The sequence below is a fragment of the Cololabis saira genome, chromosome 9 (genome assembly GCF_033807715.1).
Source record: "Cololabis saira isolate AMF1-May2022 chromosome 9, fColSai1.1, whole genome shotgun sequence".
Classification (NCBI taxonomy): Eukaryota; Metazoa; Chordata; class Actinopteri; order Beloniformes; family Belonidae; genus Cololabis; species Cololabis saira.
In genome coordinates this window covers 20,888,809-20,908,185 of record NC_084595.1, presented here as the reverse complement: position 1 = coordinate 20,908,185, position 19,377 = coordinate 20,888,809, and the positions used below count along the sequence as shown (strand labels likewise).

General features: G+C 39.6%; 1 protein-coding gene across 4 annotated transcripts in view; it reads left to right on the top strand.

Annotated features, from left to right (window-relative positions):
* Window positions 1-1,273: 1,273 nt before the first annotated feature.
* Window positions 1,274-19,377, top strand: part of adgrd1 (adhesion G protein-coupled receptor D1) — a 47,582-nt gene continuing 29,478 nt past the window's right edge. Inside the window, exons 1-14 of one of the 4 annotated variants that reach the window (XM_061730741.1) lie at window positions 1,274-1,675; window positions 1,773-1,809; window positions 2,160-2,276; window positions 2,860-2,958; window positions 3,341-3,463; window positions 3,558-3,734; window positions 5,992-6,249; window positions 7,425-7,492; window positions 8,029-8,196; window positions 8,317-8,367; window positions 9,471-9,594; window positions 9,811-9,918; window positions 11,160-11,235; window positions 13,986-14,127. In XM_061730741.1, the coding sequence (XP_061586725.1) occupies window positions 1,550-1,675; window positions 1,773-1,809; window positions 2,160-2,276; window positions 2,860-2,958; window positions 3,341-3,463; window positions 3,558-3,734; window positions 5,992-6,249; window positions 7,425-7,492; window positions 8,029-8,196; window positions 8,317-8,367; window positions 9,471-9,594; window positions 9,811-9,918; window positions 11,160-11,235; window positions 13,986-14,127 (1,674 nt within the window). In that variant the 5' untranslated portion in view covers window positions 1,274-1,549. Of the gene's footprint in view, window positions 1,676-1,772; window positions 1,810-2,159; window positions 2,277-2,859; window positions 2,959-3,340; window positions 3,464-3,557; window positions 3,735-5,991; window positions 6,250-7,424; window positions 7,493-8,028; window positions 8,197-8,316; window positions 8,368-9,467; window positions 9,595-9,810; window positions 9,919-11,159; window positions 11,236-13,985; window positions 14,128-19,377 lie in introns of all 4 variants that reach the window. The other 3 variants (XM_061730740.1, XM_061730743.1, XM_061730742.1) reach the window with 3 other exon arrangements.

Here is a 19,377-nt window from a genome sequence, read left to right as displayed (position 1 = left end):
ACAAACTTGTTTACCTACTTTGTAACTGGAACGCTGATAACTCGGCTGTGACGTCATTCCCAGTTCCGAGTTCCGACTTCCGAGGTAAATGGAACGCAGCAATATGCCTCCTCTCCGACCTCTCTTAACCTGAATCATGGTTCCGCGTTAAATCGACGCAGAGCCTACGCCGTAAGTTACGGCGTAGCCTACGGCGTAGGCTCTGCGTTGGTGTAACGCAGAACCATAAATCAGCCTTTATACTCACACACACACGATGTCTGTTTATAGCCTCAGGGCGGAGACAATTAAACTGGAGTTCACCATAATATTCCAAGTAAACTAAATTAATATTCTGGAGAGATGTCTATACGTCATGGAATTAATATTAAATAAATGCTGCCGTTGCTAAAACAAACAAATAATTAAAAAAACAAGATAAAATGAGCAATTCCACCTAACAAGTGCCGTTCCTCTTTTATTTTTACTATTATTTTCATTACTATTCACAGAAATAATATCTCATTTATTTCTGTTTAACTTTTTTTTTTCATGCATTTTATAACAGCCGAGCCACTCAACACAGTCAACACGACAAGATTTGATTAATAATGAATTGATCAGCAGGCTGGATTGCTAGTATTTACCTGGACGCACGGTGTCGCTGTTTGCCAGGATTTGTAGTCCCGCTCATTCTGGAGACCAAAGGGACTCAGAATTTACTAATAAGAAAAAAAGAAAGAAAAACGGACCCCGAACAATACTATCTTGAGCTCACCTTTCTGTTTGGTGTTTCTACTGTGAATGTGTGGTCAGCTTTTCTTCATCATTCTGTGTTGTTGTGACTTGTGAAACAGCCTAAATGGTGTTTCAAAGTAGCCTATACAATCAGGCAACTTTGACTTAAATCCAAGTTAACTGTATTTACTTTTATAAAGCTTTGAAAGAACGAAAGGAAGGAAGACTCATCCTGAGGCCCATCCATGCTCTGCCGATGAGCGTCCTGCTATTGTCCCATAATTGAATCCAATCCCAAGACTAATATTAAAACAAACGTGCACAATTTAATGGTTTGAATCAGCGCTGGTATGTGTTTATTCGGATGGCGCAGAGTGAATCCTGATCTCATTCATTCGCAGAATCTCTAATTACGCAACAAACAAGTAAGTTTACGCACAACTTTAACGCCCCCTCTTCAGAAGGTCCAAAAATGACATCACGCTTTGCAATTCCCACGTTCGGTCCAACAATTCGGCTCGCCTCCACTGAGCTCCCTAACTCTCCTCAGTCTCCAGATTCAAGCAGAGAAACTCAGCTCAGAGACACTGCTGCAGTCTGAATGCGGGAGTATTCACCACGGATTATAACTTTGTGCCTAACTTTAGATTTGACTATGATAAGGCATTTTATGATGTTTTTCAGACTCACAGGTGTACTCTAGACTTAATATTTTCTCATTTTTTTTAAATCATTTTTTATATTAGAGCTTTTATCAAAATAATCTTAGGGTTGGATACATGGATTGATGATACATTTTGTATTCATTATTCTGGAAAATGACTAAATCCTCATGGATTCATCTTTAGGGGGAGAATTAAATTATTTAAAAGAAAAAATGCCGAGGATACTTTACTCAAAAGCAATGGAATTTTGTTTGCAAGTCCAACTTTTTACAGCTGTTGTCTCTCATATTAAGGTAAGCTCATGAAACGCCTGTTTTGAAAATGCTCAAAATGTTCCTGTCATTAGTTACACGGCAGCCTTTCAAAAATGTTTGATCTTTCTTTTTACAGGTTTATGCTCATGTGGTGCCGAACCTGAAGCATCCAGGTAGTGAGCAATTTTTTTGGGCAGACAATGCAATTGCTTTGTTTTCCTATGATGTTTGCAAATTACCTCAGCAGATTACAAAATACTGGATCAGAAATGTAGGATCATTTGTGAGAACATTGTGTTTTTCCAATAATTGCATTGTGGTTTTCAGTCAGAGGATGTTGTTTGTGAACTTCTTTTTTTATTAATCAGCACGGTCTATTGCATAAACAGTTCTGCAGTGTTTGATTCATAACCATCAATCTTTTATTCAATTTCAAAGTCCAAAATTGGATACTGAGAAAAGAACGTATTAGATATAAGACTAATGTCCTGTTTGGATTCTTGTTTATGCGTGAACTGTTCAGGCCTGCAGGTGTTGGCCACAGCCTCGCATTACTGGCCGCTTGATGCCGTGGATGGAATCCATGAACTGTGGGACCAGATTGGAAACAGACCAGGTTATGTTAACGGGAGTAACATAAGTATGTGCATAGCCAATGTACTCCTGGGAATGTGGCACAAAATAACCTGCTGTTCATCATCATTCACACTCCAACCACAGTCATCATGCTTTTTGAATGTTCTGTGTTTTGTTTTGTTTTTTTATTTGGGGGGGGGGGGATGTAAAATGTTTTTTAATTGTAATTATAGAGCATAATATCTGACATGCAAAGCTATTTCTAGCTGAATATATTATATACAGTATTACCAGCATTAATGATTCAAAGGATTTCTAGAAAAAAAAATTGACTTTTTAAACAATAATTGCTTCGCAGCTAAAAGACAGTTGTTTTTTATTACATGCAATTTGCAATCCAGACACCTTCAGTAAAGTGTTTCACAAGTCGAAGAGGGATCGGGTATAGACGTGAGCATGATGTGAGCATGATGTGTGGTGTCCCTCAGAGATCTCTTTCAAGCGCTGCCATCATTCACGCAGCTCAGCATCACTCTGTCTCATACCTGTATGCAGCACATCCCTCTCATTGCCTTGCTCTCACTGTTCTCGTTTCCTAAGTGTCTGTATTGATGTGAATCACGTTTTTTTCTATTTTGTTTGTCCAGCTCTCAGAATCCACAACCACACTGTGCTCCCTTCTTCCCATAACTCTTCCTATGTGTATACCAATGACTCTGCCTACACTAATATTTCTGCAACAGTAGGTGAGGATTGATCACTTCTCACTGAATGTCTGTTTTTGCATCACACATCGCTCTCTGTTTTCACCTCCACATGGTTGAGTGGAGCATTTCACAGCCTTCTCCCTTCAATTTTTTTTTTACACTTCTGTCCCTGCAGCACAAAATTAGGAATTGTTACCTTTTAATTTTACGATACCATTCTTCGGCTTTAGTCAGGTCAGATGTGAAAAAATAATTTTTCATTGCCCTTCAAATGTTGAAACCTTAAAGATTAGTTGACTTTGAATAATTTGGTTTACTGAATGACTTTAGAAGTGAAGAATAAGCATATTCACTATTCAATAGATCTCCCAGCGTTCCATTTACAAGTGAAATAACGTCTGTGATTTGTGTTTTGCTGCAGACATTGTTGAGGGAATGGTCAATAAGGGCATCTATCTGGATGGTGATAATGGTGGCACCTTTCTTCACTTTGGAAACTACCAAAACACCTGCATTAGTGATCCTACATTGTGTGGTCCCGAGGGTTTGTGCAGAATACTTTATGCATATCAGCATTTGGAAAACCACCCTATCTTAAATGGTTACAACCAACTTTTTTTTTTTAAACCATTTTCTAGGCATTACCTTCTCCTTTTTTTGGAAAAACCATGAGCCAGAGTCGCGTTTTGCTGTAGCCTCCGGGGGGAAAGTTATCTCCAATGGCTTCTCGGTCTATACCAACCCGTTCCGAGGATATGTGGAGTTTTATACCCGCGGGAACAACCACAGATGGAAAGCCAACATAAGAGTCCCAGGTACTGTGAAAGCATTTCTCCTTGTATTACAAATGTGGCACAAAACATACTGTAGATTTTGAGATAGGACTATTTCTCACTTTAAACGAAATAATATTTTGTTATGAGTATCACCCTCGATTGGATTTTTTTAAAACACCAAAAAAGTCAAAGTTTCACCCTTAATTCTACTTCATTTCTGAGAAAAATGTTTTTAAAGTGTTGAATTGATTTAGTGAACTGTTATGACAAATTGGAATAAACCATGTGAGATGGAGCATTACGTGACGGCTCTACCAATCTGTGTTACCTTCTCAAGTGACTTCTGTCATCTTTGTTTTTTATGCGATCACTCCAGGTTGTTTTCAAGGGCGTAATAACTCAATTTTGGTTTGAGTGCTGAGTTCAAAATGTCATCTGGTTTTTATTCAGTGTTATATGTCAGACCTTAAAGACAGAATGTTAAAATTTGTCACATCAGTGACCGTTCAGTAAATGTGTCTGAGAATGTTGCTCTTTTCCAAAAGATATGTATCTGCGAAGAAGTTAAAAAAAAACAAATGCACAGATCTTCATACATAGGGTTTATATTGTAAACACCAATAAAATATGTTTAGACCATTATATTATTATGGCAGACATGCTTTCAGACAGTGAATGTGGTATGTGTAAATACCATCAAAAAATAAAACTGAATAATATTAACAATTGAGACAGTTCTTCTAACTGTTTAGAAGATTCCTCAGTAAGCAAAAATCTTGTGAACCAAGCAATGTCATTTCAAACCAGGCTGGTCTTTCACACCGCTTTGCCATGATTTTGCAAAAAAATATCCAGTTTTGGTTTATGTCCACTGCTGTACTTTGTCTTTTGTACAAAATAGGACATATTTGCATACAAACGGGTCAAATAACATGGTTAACATGCTGTATGAACTATAAACGCTTTGTTCTTGGTGAGGGAAGACAGACATAGCCACTGTTAGACTCATCGGTTTCTAGACGATTAATCTAAATAATCCAATCATATCTTGATAGCAACAAATGGCATACTAGCCTACAACCCTACAATTTTGTCAGAACTATTTTAAAATAAAAATTATACATAATATAGCAAAGTAGACTGTATACATGACAAAAATAAATGTTCATTAAAGCAATAAATCAAGAGACAATTTATTGTTTTTTTTTCCTGTAGATGTCTATACGTCTTTCTATTTCTATAGTAAAAGAAATACTGCGATCACCTTAGCATCATTCTTCGTGGCTGCATTCATCTCTCATGCACAACTATGATTACTATTTGGCATTATTCGTGCAAGCGCTTCAGTTACAGTTGGTATAAAAGCTAGTCAATAGATTAGCCCTCTTAGCTACTGTAACTGTGCATAAGCCACTTAAAAAAAACAGGGGGGGGGGGGCGAAAACTATGCATGTGCATCTGTTTTGTGGACCATTGTGATATTGTTCTGAGGCCACGTAGAAGGTTGCTCATTCAGGAATGGCTGTGGCTTTTCTGTATAGAGTTTGCATATTGTCTCCATGCCTATGTGGTTTTTCTATGGGTACCCGAGCTTCCTCTGACAGTCCAAAAACATGCGCTTTAGGTTGATCTGTGAATCTAAATTGACTGTTGGTGCATTTGTGAGTATTCATGTGTCTTGTTTGTGTCCGTGTGGACTCGTTGAGGGTGTGCACTTCAGTCTGCCGCCAATGACAGGCACTGAAGTGCCTTGCCACTGTTTGTCTTAAGGCTTTTCTCCCACTATGGGAGTTTTTACCTGCCATTGTTTATGTAATAATTGCTCGGGGGATTATATTTATATTTATAATTATATTTATGTTTATGTTCATGTTCTGGATCTCTGGAAAGCGTCTAGAGACAACATCTGTTGTATTAGACGCAATATAAATAAAATGGAATTGAATTGAATTGAATTGAATTGAATTGAATTGAATTGAATTGAAGTGAATCGGGTAGGGTTGGAGTAGGAGTAGAAAACAAATGGATTGATGGATGGATGGATGGATGGATGGATGGATGGATGGATGGATGGATGGATGGATGGATGGATGGATGGATGGATGGATGGATGGATGGATGGATGGATGGATGGATGGATGGATGGATGGATGGATGGATGGATGGATGGATGGATGGATGGATATTTTCTCTCAATAAAATCAACCCATTTATTAAAATGCATTAGGGAAGGTGCTGTTTAAAATGAAATCAGAAAATAATGGGTACTAATCTTGTCATTCTCCGTTTCTATTAGGTCCATACTGGACACATATTCTCTTTACGTGGACCAAGAAGGATGGTCTGAAGGTCTATATCAATGGGACTTTGAATGCTAGTGACCCAGTTGGCGTTGTCACAGACAACTATGGAGACGCATATCCTGACCTTGTCATTGGAACCGGCAATAACAGGGCCTATGGTCACTATGTAACTGGGGCCTTTGATGAATTTGTCATCTGGGAAAGGGCCCTCTCACCTGACCAGATCCTGCTCTACTACAATGCAGCCATAGGTAGGAGACCAAGCTCTCTCAGACTTTCTATCACTGTAGGAAATGACACATCTATTAAAATTCTTCCTCCCCTTTGACTCTCAGGAAACAGGGGGTTAAAAAGCAATATCCGTCCTTCTCCTCGGCACATTCCATCCACGTCGGTTATGCATAACAACAAGATATTAAACGACACAAATTTATCCTACCTCCATTCTTCCACCATATAAGTGCAATGGCTCAAATCGTTCTGCCTTATAAGTATTTATACATGCATAGCAGCATGTTGAAGGGGGGAAAATCACTTTGATTTAATGTGACAAGTTACAACACACAAGGACAAAAACCTCCACACTCTTGATTGTTTGTGTTCTGTTTTCCTTTGGTCACTAGCGTGCCATAAATGGAAAAAGGGTTCATGTTTATGAGTAATTAAAAATACCAACTTTCTCCCGTGTGAGAACCCACAAATGTCCAAAGCAAAGTCAAATTAGTTATTTTCATGTACTTTCTTTAGTTGTGTATAAATCATGTTGATTTATCAGGATTGATGGTAGTAATACCTGTTAATTGTTACATGGTATACTGACAGAGCTCCAACCGGTCATGATGTGTGAAGTATTTATAAAAAGCAAAGGGCCTTGATTTCCTCTCTGAAGTTATTACCAAAAGCAATATATTTCACAGACTATTTCTAGGCACGAAGAGCCTGACTGTTATGGTTACAGAGAAATATTTTTACTTCTCCAGAGCACTCCTATAAAATGTTACATTGAACTAAAGAAGCGCAGGAATGGTTCAGACTAATGCTCCTAATTTAAGCCCATATATGGGCATTCTCAAATATCTAGTTAGTCTGTTTTTATTAAATGACAGCAAAATACTTTAAGTGTATCTTGGTCCTCTACATACACTAGCGGCAGCATGCTGCTTGGTTTATCACGGATGTTTTTTTGTTAGGTTTCAATCTATCTTCTTTCATGACTGAGAATACTATCAAAATGTAAGCTTTACGGTGATCAAATCCAGCCACAGCATAGCAGCCTGCTCTGGTCAGGTTCAACAAATGCCATAATAACAAAATAACAAAAAGTCAAGGCTATTTAAACAGAAAAAAAAAATACAACCACATATACAGGTAAACAGTCTGGTTCCTGTCATAATTCAAACAAGCCGTTTGTATTGTCTTTTTTTAGGTCAGGCCATGGTTCCTGCGACAACATTGAAGGACTCCAATGAAATCACTCCAACAGCACCAACAGCAGTAAGTCTACGAATTCAAATGTCACGGGGCTTTGAGGTCCAATGAGTACATTTTGATAATAGCTAAATAATAGCTGTATATCACAGGTCTGAGCACACTGTGTTTGACCCTCAAATGCAGCATCCACACAGATATTGCATGAGAAATGACCAGACATGTTTCGGACCAGAATAAGCACCAAAGTCATCTCGGAAGTCAGATAAGGGTCTTTTCCTTGAATCAGCAGTATTGTTTTCTTTTATCACTACATGGGAAGAGACATATTGAGAGCAGATGTGAAGAGAACTGTTTATTAATGGGCTTTTGAGTTAGAAAACAACTCAGGAAATCATTGACAGTGGAGACACTTGCCAAACACTACACAAAAAGGTTCCATGTAACACTACGAAGAAAAATAACAACGCTGAATCACTTGTCTAGAGAGTGTTCCCTCAATTCAGACTATCAGTTTCTAAACATCCTGTGTATGCTGGAACTTTGTGCTCTTTCGGAAACCACCTCCTGATAGCAAATTTCATTCGATGCTTAATGTGCAGCCCCCTCTGAGAGCCACTGAAGTGAGTCCTCCTGTCGTCAGCAGTCTGGAGCAGCATGGAGAGGCCGCCGAAAGCTCCCCGGGCCTGGACACCAGGCCAGTGCTGGACTTCCACGAGGCCCTGCCCAACAAGACCATTCCTCACAGCACCGCCAACAACCTCACACAGGTCCTGGAGCACAACGCAACACACACTTTACAGTTGCAAAACCAATTCACACAAAGACACAAAGGCCACCCATGTGCACATGATTCAACAGTTCTGTGATGTCCATTTTCTTCCACTTAGGCTTTTCTCAAAAGTGTGGAGGAAGTACTGTCCGCTCCAGGATTGCCAGAGGTAAATGAGGTCACACTGTTGTTGGGAGGTGTCCAAACATGACGTAATACAACGTATGCAATCTGGCGGGTTACTTACATCCAAGGCAGTGAAGCAGTGGATGAGTTCGACACCGTGTCTTTAATACAGTATATTTTCGACACGTGTTGTAAGCAACAGTAACGGCAACCGGCAGACGGCCAGCGCATCATTGCTACTTAAAGTCAAATATAACACAAAGTCATGAGTCAGGACCGATGACTTTAAAGTGTTCTGCAACACATTTCTCTGAATGTAAACTTGGAAGTTTTCACTGCACACTCCTGGGTAGATCTTTGTGCTCTCGTGTTACAACACAAGTGTGTTCTTCTGTACACTGGTTTCTCTGAAAAGGCATGCTTGTTTTCATAGCAGCAAACTAAAACAGATGTTCCCGTCAGACATGGACAGTAGATACTGTGTTTGTTGCACGGCGCGCTAAAGCCAATAAACGTATTGTGTTTTGTGTGCTTAATATTGTCACGTTACAGTGCTGCATTTGTTGTTTTCAGGGTTCTTTTGTCTAGTATTTGTTTTTCTTCCTCATTATTTTAAGCAGATTGTTTTCACATTTTTATAGATATATGCAATTCATATTAAAGAAAAAATGTCGAAGTGAAATGCACCAGGCATACAGTTAAGTACAGAGCCAAAAGCTGTTTTTTTCTTAGCTGTCCGCTGCAACGGAGATTATCAAAGCAAAAATAATGCAGGTTTTCATTACTCTTTTACATAATTATGTCCATATGAACAGCATGATACTATCATTGAAAATCAACATACAGGTCCCATGATATTTACTTCTTGTTTCTTTGCTTTGCTTTGCTGAAGCACTCATAAAGTTTGAGAAATCACAAAAGACTGTCTGAAAAGACTGAACCACTAAATATAGTACTATTTTCTGCATTGGATCCAACATCAAGTGGTTTTTATTCTTCCACCAAAATAACTGTTGTCAGCTGATTTTACAAGCTGATTTATAAACTTTAGTAAAAGAAAAGGTAAACTTGAGTAGAGGTTGCATATTGCAGATGTGCCACCATGTGCAGTTGTGGTGAACAGCTTGTTGATTTGTTGTTTAGCAGCAGGCCGCCCACGTGGCCACGGGTTTGATCGAGACAGTGGACAGAGTGATGGAGCATATGGTGACTCACCTGGAGCCCAGCCCAAACGTTCCCCTCTCGCTGGGCGGAACGTCCTTCGTTGCAGGTCAGAACAGTGTCACTTCTCTGTAATATACTGTAAATCACTCTGTATTGTTCTTGTGGTGATGGAGTCTTAAGCTGATCAGTAGTTTCCCAAAGTAAAAGGCTGATGTGAGTCAGATGACTAGATTGTTTGTTGTGACTAGATTGTGAAAGTTTCCTATTTTATTTTATTTTACACCGCATCAGCTCACAATTTTGAAACCTCTGACCCCAACAGATTACTCTCTGATGAAATTCCCACAACATTTCAACTTGCCACATTATCGTTTCCCGACACAAGGCAAGAACTACATCTCTGTGCCCGGGGAGGCTTTCGCCATGCAGTGTAAGTGCGAGTCCTGCAACCTGCTCATGTTCAATGACATGTCTTTACTAAGGAACAAAGAGGAACTTTCCATTATTGAGGAGTCTCTGGACAGAAAACAGTAGCTGGGCGCAGAATGAATACTAAACTTTAGTTGTGCACTGAATCTGCCAAGTGAAAATTGTCCAGCTGGGACGCTCTTGTTATTTGCCTGTAATTTATAATGCTAAGATTTAAGAGGGCTAAAATAGCATACAATGTACGACAGCGGTGATTTGAGAGCATTTGTGTGGCTTTATGGTGTACTGTAGAAATCCAGCTATGACTGTAACGTTGGCAGTTACGCTTTTATTCAAAACAGAAAGACAGAGAGAGCAGGAAAGTGCACTTTTTTCCACTTTCCCCACTCATCAATAAAAAGAAGGGGCATGCATAGTAAAGTGAGGTAAAAGAGTCCTTACAGCGGGCACTAAAATGCTGTTTGTTTGACTTTGTGTTCAGGTCAGATTCCCTTGGCTCTGCCTGGGTGCCCCATGCAATGTTTTACCCAATAAACACTACAAGTAACTATTTTAACAATTAATTAAAGGATTATTACCTGAAATGGAATCAGTGTTACTGCCTGACACATTAGAGCCAGGATCAAATTAAATCACAGCTTTGAATATCTGGCTGTATAAAATGCTCCGAGGGCAGGTTTTATATCCAATTAAGAACACAACACATTGTTGTATTTGGATGCTCTTTTATATATGTTCTTGTGTTCTTTACTTGTTGTTAGAACTGAACAAGTGAACCGCCACTGCATATAAACTCCTGGGAGAGTTGCTGGAAGTCTTTCTGTTGAAATGATATTTAGTCTGAACTCTCCAAACTTTTGTCAGGGGGTCTCGGCTGGAAGGCCTTTGAACGCAGGAACAGGACCATTAAGGATTTCCTCCAATTTCATTGTTTATCTTACAGTATTGAGGTGGGACCGTGCTAACTGATAGGTCAGATGAGGGGAGGGGACCCAGACCTCCTGCTCTCACGCTGAAGTCATGTAGTTGTTTCATAAGCTTTCCCAGCATCCACATGGTTTATGGCACTCTCCCTTTCACCCTAGTGCGAGTGCACCACTGTCCTATTAGCCTGACGATGCCAATGTGCGGTGGCAAACCTGCGTTAATTAACTTCCCTTCTTTGTGAACATTTTAGCAGAACTGTTTTACATTCCTGGCTGTCTCACACTCAGTTTCTGTATGTTTCTTTCTTCTCTGCAGCTCAAACCACTATTGTTGGCCTCTTCTACCACAACATGCATACGCACTACAAAGAGATAAGCCCTCTCAAGACCAGGTAAGAGGTTGCAACAGTTTTTAGACCTTTGCTATTTAAAAGAAAAACAAAAGAAGAACTATTTCTTTGCTCCAACTGTAAAACCATGTAATGGCAGTAAGGCGCCCCTGTTTCCTGAACCACAGAACAGCTGAAGTCTGGAGACAGCAACTTATCTGTCCTTTCTGCCTATCTCTCATCTCACCACTCAACCTCCACTGACTGATACACCCTGCTAATAGCTTTGTATATCTATCCCACAACTACCTCCCACATTTATTGTCACATCACTGCATCAGCTTGTTCCAACTATCCTGCAGTATTTATGTTTATCAAACATGATAAAACAGAAATAGAAAAGCATATTTTCTTACTGTATGCTTCACAGAAATTAAAGTGGCATAGGTAAAACACATGGCTATTTTTTTTTTTTTTAATTAAGGGTGCATTTCTTGCATTCCTTAGTGGATGAGTATTTTTTTCTGCATCACGACTGAGAGATGGTTCCTGTAAAATCCCAGAGTCACAGATCAGATCATCTGAAAAATAACTGGTGCTGCACTCTCGCTTGTCATTGTGATTCATTAAGTAGACGGAAGGTCAAAGTCCCACGTAAATGTTATCGCTCTGGTCATGTGTGTAACACTCATATGTTGATGTAAGTGTCTTATGATGTCATAAATGAATACTATTGTATGATAATTGATTAGACTGTAACTCAATATCACAGAAAGACAAGATGCTGTCTAAAATTTATTAAAAAAATACAATGCATTATCTAACAACTTAAACCCAATATTTACTGAAAACAGTACAACAGAACATATCAAAGATTGAAATTAGTACACTTTAATTTGGAACGTAAGCCAGGAAACTTGGAGGGGTTGAAGCATAAGTGCTTAATGCTTAGAAAACACCTGGTTGGGATATTTCATAAAAGTTGGGCCCACTGGCAAAAGGTCAATAACATGATTGGATGTAAAATGAACATCCCAGAGAGGCTGAGTGAAGACAAGGCGGGGTCCACTGCTCTGTGAAAGACTAGTGGAGCAGACAGTTCAACAAGAACAACATTCCATATATATAATCATATACACAACACAGTCAAGTAAAAGGAAAATATTCAGAAATTGTTTTATTTTTTTAGCCCTCAACTGACACTGAATTAAAAACAGACACACATCTGCGGTTCAAAATCACACCATGGGTTTAAGAGCACTTTTAAAACCCATTGTCAGTGAACATGGTTCATTGTTATGTCCATAAAAACAATGACAAGTAAAGGAAGTATATAGAAAAACAGGATCCAGAGTTGCTGCTACATTCTCCAGGCCTGAACTGATTTCAGACTGAACTGATTTCAGATTCACTAAGGAGAGGGGGAAAACTGAAGACAAATATGAGTTTTGTTAGAGGGGCAATATCCATGTATGATCATGTATTGACACAAACCTTTCTCTAGGTTCCCTTCCTTCCCCTCACGGTGTTTAAGAATATTCAGTCAGTTTCTCCTCTCTGGTTCTGTTAACAAGCCTCTGCCATAACAGTCACACGTGAGAGAAATTGTTCTACTAACAAAATAATCAGTGTAAAATTGTGAAGCTGTCTAGTATTCCACACGACACAATCAAAAAGCCCAGAATGTGTTACACAGCACCGTATATGTAGATACCAATTGGAGTCAGTAGTTGGGGAAACAATGTCGTATTAATGACTTGTATTTCGAGGTGTGGTTAAGGGGTACACCGAAAGTCAAAAGACGCGTATTTGAACATGAGGCTGGAAAGGGGTACAAAGTGCTCAAAGTGTTTAGGCTACAATCACATCATGAACACCGCTAAGGCAGCCACTGTTCCATCCATCCATCCATCCATCCATTATCTATACCCGCTTTATCCTTTGCAGGGTCACGGGGGTCTGCTGGAGCCTATCCCAGCTCGTATTCAGGCGAGAGGCCGGGGTTACACCCTGGACTGGTCGCCAGTCCATCGCAGGGCCGCATATAAACACACAACCAGACATACTCACACTCACACCTACAGGCAATTTAGAATCAGCAGCCACTGTTCTCCAAAATAAAAACATTACTACACGTCTGTTGTTTGCCAAACAGCTCCTTGGCAAACCAGCACTACTGGGAACACTTTTTTGTGGACTGATGAAACAAAATTTGAATTGTTCAGGGAGAATGGTCAACTTTATGCACAGTGCAACGAGGGCACAGTTTACCAGCATCAAGACATCCTCCTACCGGTGTAATATATTGGGGGCAGGGAGGTTTTTTTGTATTTATTTGTTTCATTGCCTTAGGGTAGGGACTTTCCAATATCAAAGGGAAAAGCAATTTCCAAGATTACAAAAATATCATACAGGACAATGTCCACCAGCTGAAGCTTTTAGGTGTTGGGTGAGGCAGCAGGACAATAACCCCGCACATCGAAGTAAATCTACTATAGAACGGCTTCAGAAAAAATTAAATCTCTGTTCAGCAGCGGTCCAGTGAAAACCCAGACCATAACTGCGTAGGGATTTTGCTTAATGACCTCAAGAGAGTTGTTTAAGCGCTCAGAGTAATGTGACACTCATACATTCATGTATCTCAGACTGTACCTGCCTTGAGTTAGTTTTAGATTTGCCGAGTTGCCTCAATGAGATAAACTCACTCAGTGATTATCATGAATGTATATTTTTCTTATGCAATTTTTTTGCATTTCTTGTGTTTTACATTCCTTTCTTACGTATTATTATTTCTGTTCTCCTTTTTGTCTCAGGATTAATGAAGCGGCTGATTTCAAGGACCACAAGATACAGGTAGCAAGCTGTCTAATCTCTCTAAAGGTGGAGCCTGCACCAGCATTGTCCGTCAACCTCTCTGGAGCACCGCTCATGAAAATTGTTCTCACCCATGTCTTGGTAAGAATCCAGAATCTATGTCCCAAATCTATGTCCAAAATTCTTGAGGTCTTTATCAGTGCTTTACATTCTCCATTAGTGAGTAATACTGGGATTATGGTGGTGTTGTTTGGTGTGGTTTTCCTTTTGGCAAGTTGTTGAATGTGGGATGCCAACCTTATCAGATGGGAAGAAGTCTTTTATGGTGACTAAACCATGACTAAACTAGCTGGATCTCTCATACCAAATCCATCAAGCTCTATTTTTGTGCTCTTTTATGTAAGAAGATGAGCATCTGTCACTGACCGGGGCTTGTGCAGCTGGGTGCTCACCAGCACAAAGAGCGAAGCCTACTATGGTTTTCATTAGCCTACTTATGTTTTCCCTGACAAACCATGTGGTGTCCAGAAAGCAAGCTGATTATGGGCATTTGAATCACAAGCTTTGGGAGCTTTGAAAGGAACAATAACTTTCCTTTATCAAAAACACATTTTCCTTTTATGCTTTACGGCAGGGACTGTGCCAGTTTTCCATGTGAAATGTTACTGAAACATGTCATGAAACTTAAAATGTGTATTGTATAAGTCTACTTTCCTGCAAAGTCAAAAATGTGGTGGTGTACATGAAAGCAGTTCCACTCTCATGTACGATCACTCATTTTGAAACCAATATTTTCATCTATATAATATTTGTTTAAAGGTATTAGATATCGTAGAATATAATTATTATTATCATATTAAATGTCATATTGGATGTGATTAAACAAAACCAGTTAGCTCCACCACAATGTTGTTGTTCTGCTAGACTTAAAAAGTAATTCTGGGATTATTCACTTTTTACCGAAGTGAATAATCCTTTTTTGTCCCTACTCGCACACAAAAACAAAAAAGAAACTCATACATCATTAAATCATGACAGAGTTACATTGTTTTTCCCTGGTAAATAGATATGTATGCTAGAACTATCAGGCTTGCTTCAGGTTACAATGATTTTCTCATTTTTAGCTGACTCCTCGGCTAAAATATAGAGCACAATACGGGGCTTTTTAGTCATGGAAGAGGGAGTGATGATCATCACTTCTGCTGTTCACTGAGTCAAGGTGCTCCTATTTCTGTTGGGTTGCCATGCCCCTGATGTAAGGATAAATTAGATCCCTTGCAGCCTCTCCTCTCCTCTCTCTCCCATTACAAATAAGCTGTTATACTCATTATGAATGCTGACTGGAACACACCATGCCAGCACATTTTAACTTAATATAGCTCAGATGATGATTTATATTGAGGAACTCCATTGTAATTTGGCACACAACACTTTTGGCCAGGATGATGCCCAGAAACAGTTTGTTTTGCTATAACTGGTTTGCTGCTCAGACTTGTGGTCAGAATTAGTAAAAAAAAAACAGACTATTTCTGGAGCTTTAATGTTTTTGGCAGTCAAAGGATACTTATCGCCTTTCAAGCTTGGAGGCAACTCACACAGTATATGGCCATGATAGTTTATGGTGGTCTTTATGATCTAAACAAGTTATCTAAACCTCAAATATGTCCTCACCAAGTTGCCCTGCTCAGTTTATATTTCAAGAATACAGAAGTGCTGAGTGTCCTCATTAAAACCTTTTTGAGGTCTAAAACAGAAATATGTCAGCTCCCTCATCTGTTTTTTTATTTATTTTTAATGTAAAGTCTAATATACTGTCTCATGTACTGTAAAAAAACAGTCTACAAATGGATTGGATTGAAATCTCTTCAATTTTCTTTATCTAAAACTTGGTTTGATAAACATATCAGACTGATGACATCACCAACCTGCAAAGAACCTTGTGTTACAGCACGTACTGCTCATTAAAGTCAAAGCTAAAGTGACTGATGTCGGAGTGACCTTGCACAGTTGATTAATGCCCTCTGCGCATGGAGAAACACATTGGTGAGATCATGCCACTCCCTCTTGTGGTACAAAGCAGGTTTGATACCCTGACAAGGTGTTATCAAGAGTGTGGAAGCTTTCGTGCTTTCTCATGCCATTCAACTGTGGTGTTGATTGTAGTATGGCTACATCATTAATTACTGTATTCTGATACTGGTTCAGTTTACGAAGTCTTTAACATAGTTGAACAGAAGAATAAAGACAGTGGGAAGCACTGTGGTCTGTAGTTAAACATTAATACGTACATAAAAAGGTTGACACCATTTCTGCGTCCTCTTCTTCAATCCAAGCATTACACTGATGGTATGAAGTGAATGAATGGAAAAGCCTGAGTTCACAGGCAAAGTCTAGCAATAGGGTAAACCTGGAAGATTAAAAAAACAGATTTTGACTAGGGCTGTTCGATTAATCGATTTTAAATCGTAATCGCGATTATGTAATTAGAACGATGTTAAAACGTGAAAATCGTAAAATCGATTTTTCACTTTTTTTTTTTTTTTACCTTGTCTGCACACATATTAATGATTGATACCATATTAATGATTGATGGAAATACCTCTCAATACCTGCGACAAGTGCCCCATCGGAGAGGCTCTTTAGTGTAGGAGGGGGCGTTGTAACATGCCACCGGGCATCCCTCAAGCCAGATGCGGTAGACCGGCTCGTGTTCCTTGCAAAAAACTTTCAAATGTGAATAGCAAATGTAATGACTGACATTACACACCTCTACCTCCTTCATGGGTTGCATTATTATTTAGCATGCAAAGACCCAGTTTAGTTTAATTAGAAAATGTCTTGTTTTATTTAATTGGAAATATAACTTACTGTATGTTTGCAAGTGCTGATTTGCTGATTTTTTTTTTTCAGAGATAAAACTTTATATTTTATTATATTTTTAAAACTTTTTTTCAACTTATTTTACAGAGTTTTGCACTTTATTCATTCATTTTTGGTTTAATAAGAGCAAAGTTTGCACTTAAAGCCCAATGGGGCAAATGTTCAATAAAAAAACAGCATATTTGAAATAATTTCTTTGCCTTTTGTCAATTCACAAAATAATCGTAATCGTAATCGAAAATCGGATTTTGAGAGAAAAAAATCGAGATTTTATTTTTGCGCAAAATCGAACAGCCCTAATTTTGACATGGGTGTTTGATTTTACAAGGTCATAAAATGGTGTGTGAGCTTGGGGGCTCAAAAGAGGGTCCAAGGTGATGTGCGGAACAAGGCGGAACTATGTGATGGAGGTTTATAATCTAACACTATTGCGCAGCCGGCGGTGTCTACATCCTTGTTGCAGTAGGTTATATCCAACCCGAAGCCACTTTAATTACAAATAATAATGTTTATTTAACTTTTTCAAAATGTTACTTTAAAAGAAATGCATCAACATTTTCTATTTATTTGCTGGACAAGGTCAAATTCCAGGTTATGGCCAACGGTTGATTAGCTTAGCTTGCTGACACACTAGCTACAACTAGCCTAGCTCTAGCCAAAGCAAAGCAAAACTGCACGCTCAAGGAGCCCTATTCTGCAGGATTTTTAAAGTAATTAAAATCTTCTGTGGCAGGGCTCCGAGGATGAATGAAGTCTGGCCTGAGTTCCATATACCTATGAGATGTATCTTAACATTGCTTAGCCTGTCTGAGTAACATCGTGTGGAAATTGGGGGCAGTGCCTATGGATTGGCAGTGGTGGTTCCCCATTTAAAGAAGGGTCACGAGAGGGTGCAACCCCAATTACAGGGGAATCACACTTGTCAGCCTCCCTTGTAAGGTCTATACAGGGGGGCTGGAGAAGAGAATCCAATAGATGGTCGAACCTCAGATACAGGAGAAACATGTAGATTTTGTCCTGATTTTGTATTGTCCCAGCAGTCGAACACTGGACCAGCTCTAAACTCTTCCTAGAGTCCTCGAGGGTGCATTGAAGTATGGCAAAAAAAAAAAAGGCAAAGGCTACTTTGAGAGTATGGGGTTTTGGGTCCAATGTAAGTATTTAGTCCTTGTACAAGTGAAGCAAGAGGTAGGAGGCAGCAGTGGCTCAGGTGGTAGAGCTGGTCATCCAATGATCCAAGGATTGGCGATTCAAACACCAGTCATCTGTTGTGTCCTTGAGCAAGACACTTCACCCTCCTTGCCTCTAGTGAGGGTATCATTGGTGTGTATGAATGTTCCGGTGATAGTTGGTGAGGCCGTTTGCGCTGACGTTTCTGTCAGTCTGCCCCAGGGCAGCTGTGGCTACAGTTTACCAAGTATGAATGAAGTCAATGAATAATGGTATATATACTGTACCATTGTAAAGTGACCTTGGGTTCCATGAAAGGCGCTAAATAAATGCAAGTTATTATTATTAATATTATGACTTTGGTTCACATTGCCACTTGTAGTTTGAAAATCATTTCCAGTGAAGTTTGGACTCTTTCACGGTTGCCCTTTGTCACTAATTCTGTTCATAATTTTAATACAGAATTTTTGCAAAGGTCCAGTCCAGTTTAGTGACCTTGGGATTAAGTCTGCTTTTTGGGGGATGATTGGGTCCTGTTTCCTCCATCAAGTCCCGATCTTTAGCTCTCACTTAAGCGGTTCCCAGCCAAGTTTGAAGATTCATGGATGAGAGTCAGCGCTCCCAAATCCGAGACAATAGTTCTCGGGGCGGAAAAGGGCAAGCCTCTTTGGGTTTGGGTTATGGTGCTGCCTTAAGAAGCGGAACTTTAAATATCTTTTTGTTAACAAGTGAGGGAAGAATGGAGGGGGAGATTGATAGGGATAACAAGTTGGCATCTGAAGTATTGCCAACTCTTCATCAATCTGTTTTGGAGATGAGAATTAAGCAAAAATGCGATGCTCCCCGGTTACTGGTCAATGTACATTCCAACCATCATCTATGGTCACGAACTGTATGTAGTGACTGAAACAATTAGATTGTGGATTTAAGCAGCTGAAATTCATTTTTCCTCCATAGGGTGGTTGGACTCTCCCAGCCAAATATCTCGGAATAAGGGCCAAAATTAACACTATTGCGCAGCTGGCGGTGTCTACATCCTTGTTGCAGTAGGCTATATCCAACCCGAAGCCGGCTATTGAACGGATTACTGATAGGCCCGCACCGGTAACTGAGCAGCCGGTGCTGATATCTGAGATGGCAACTATTCGCGTTACTTGGCAGGTCATTTTGGTGTCGAACCAGCAACTTGTATCGCCTACTGTCCCTGACGTGCATTAGAATTTGAGAGGCAATTGACTAGCATGCCTTGGCTGGTCACCCACTGCATTACACACGTCCCTGACTGTCTTTAGGTTTGGACAGGCTGGGCATTTACTGTATAGCGAGAAGCTGGCAGCTATT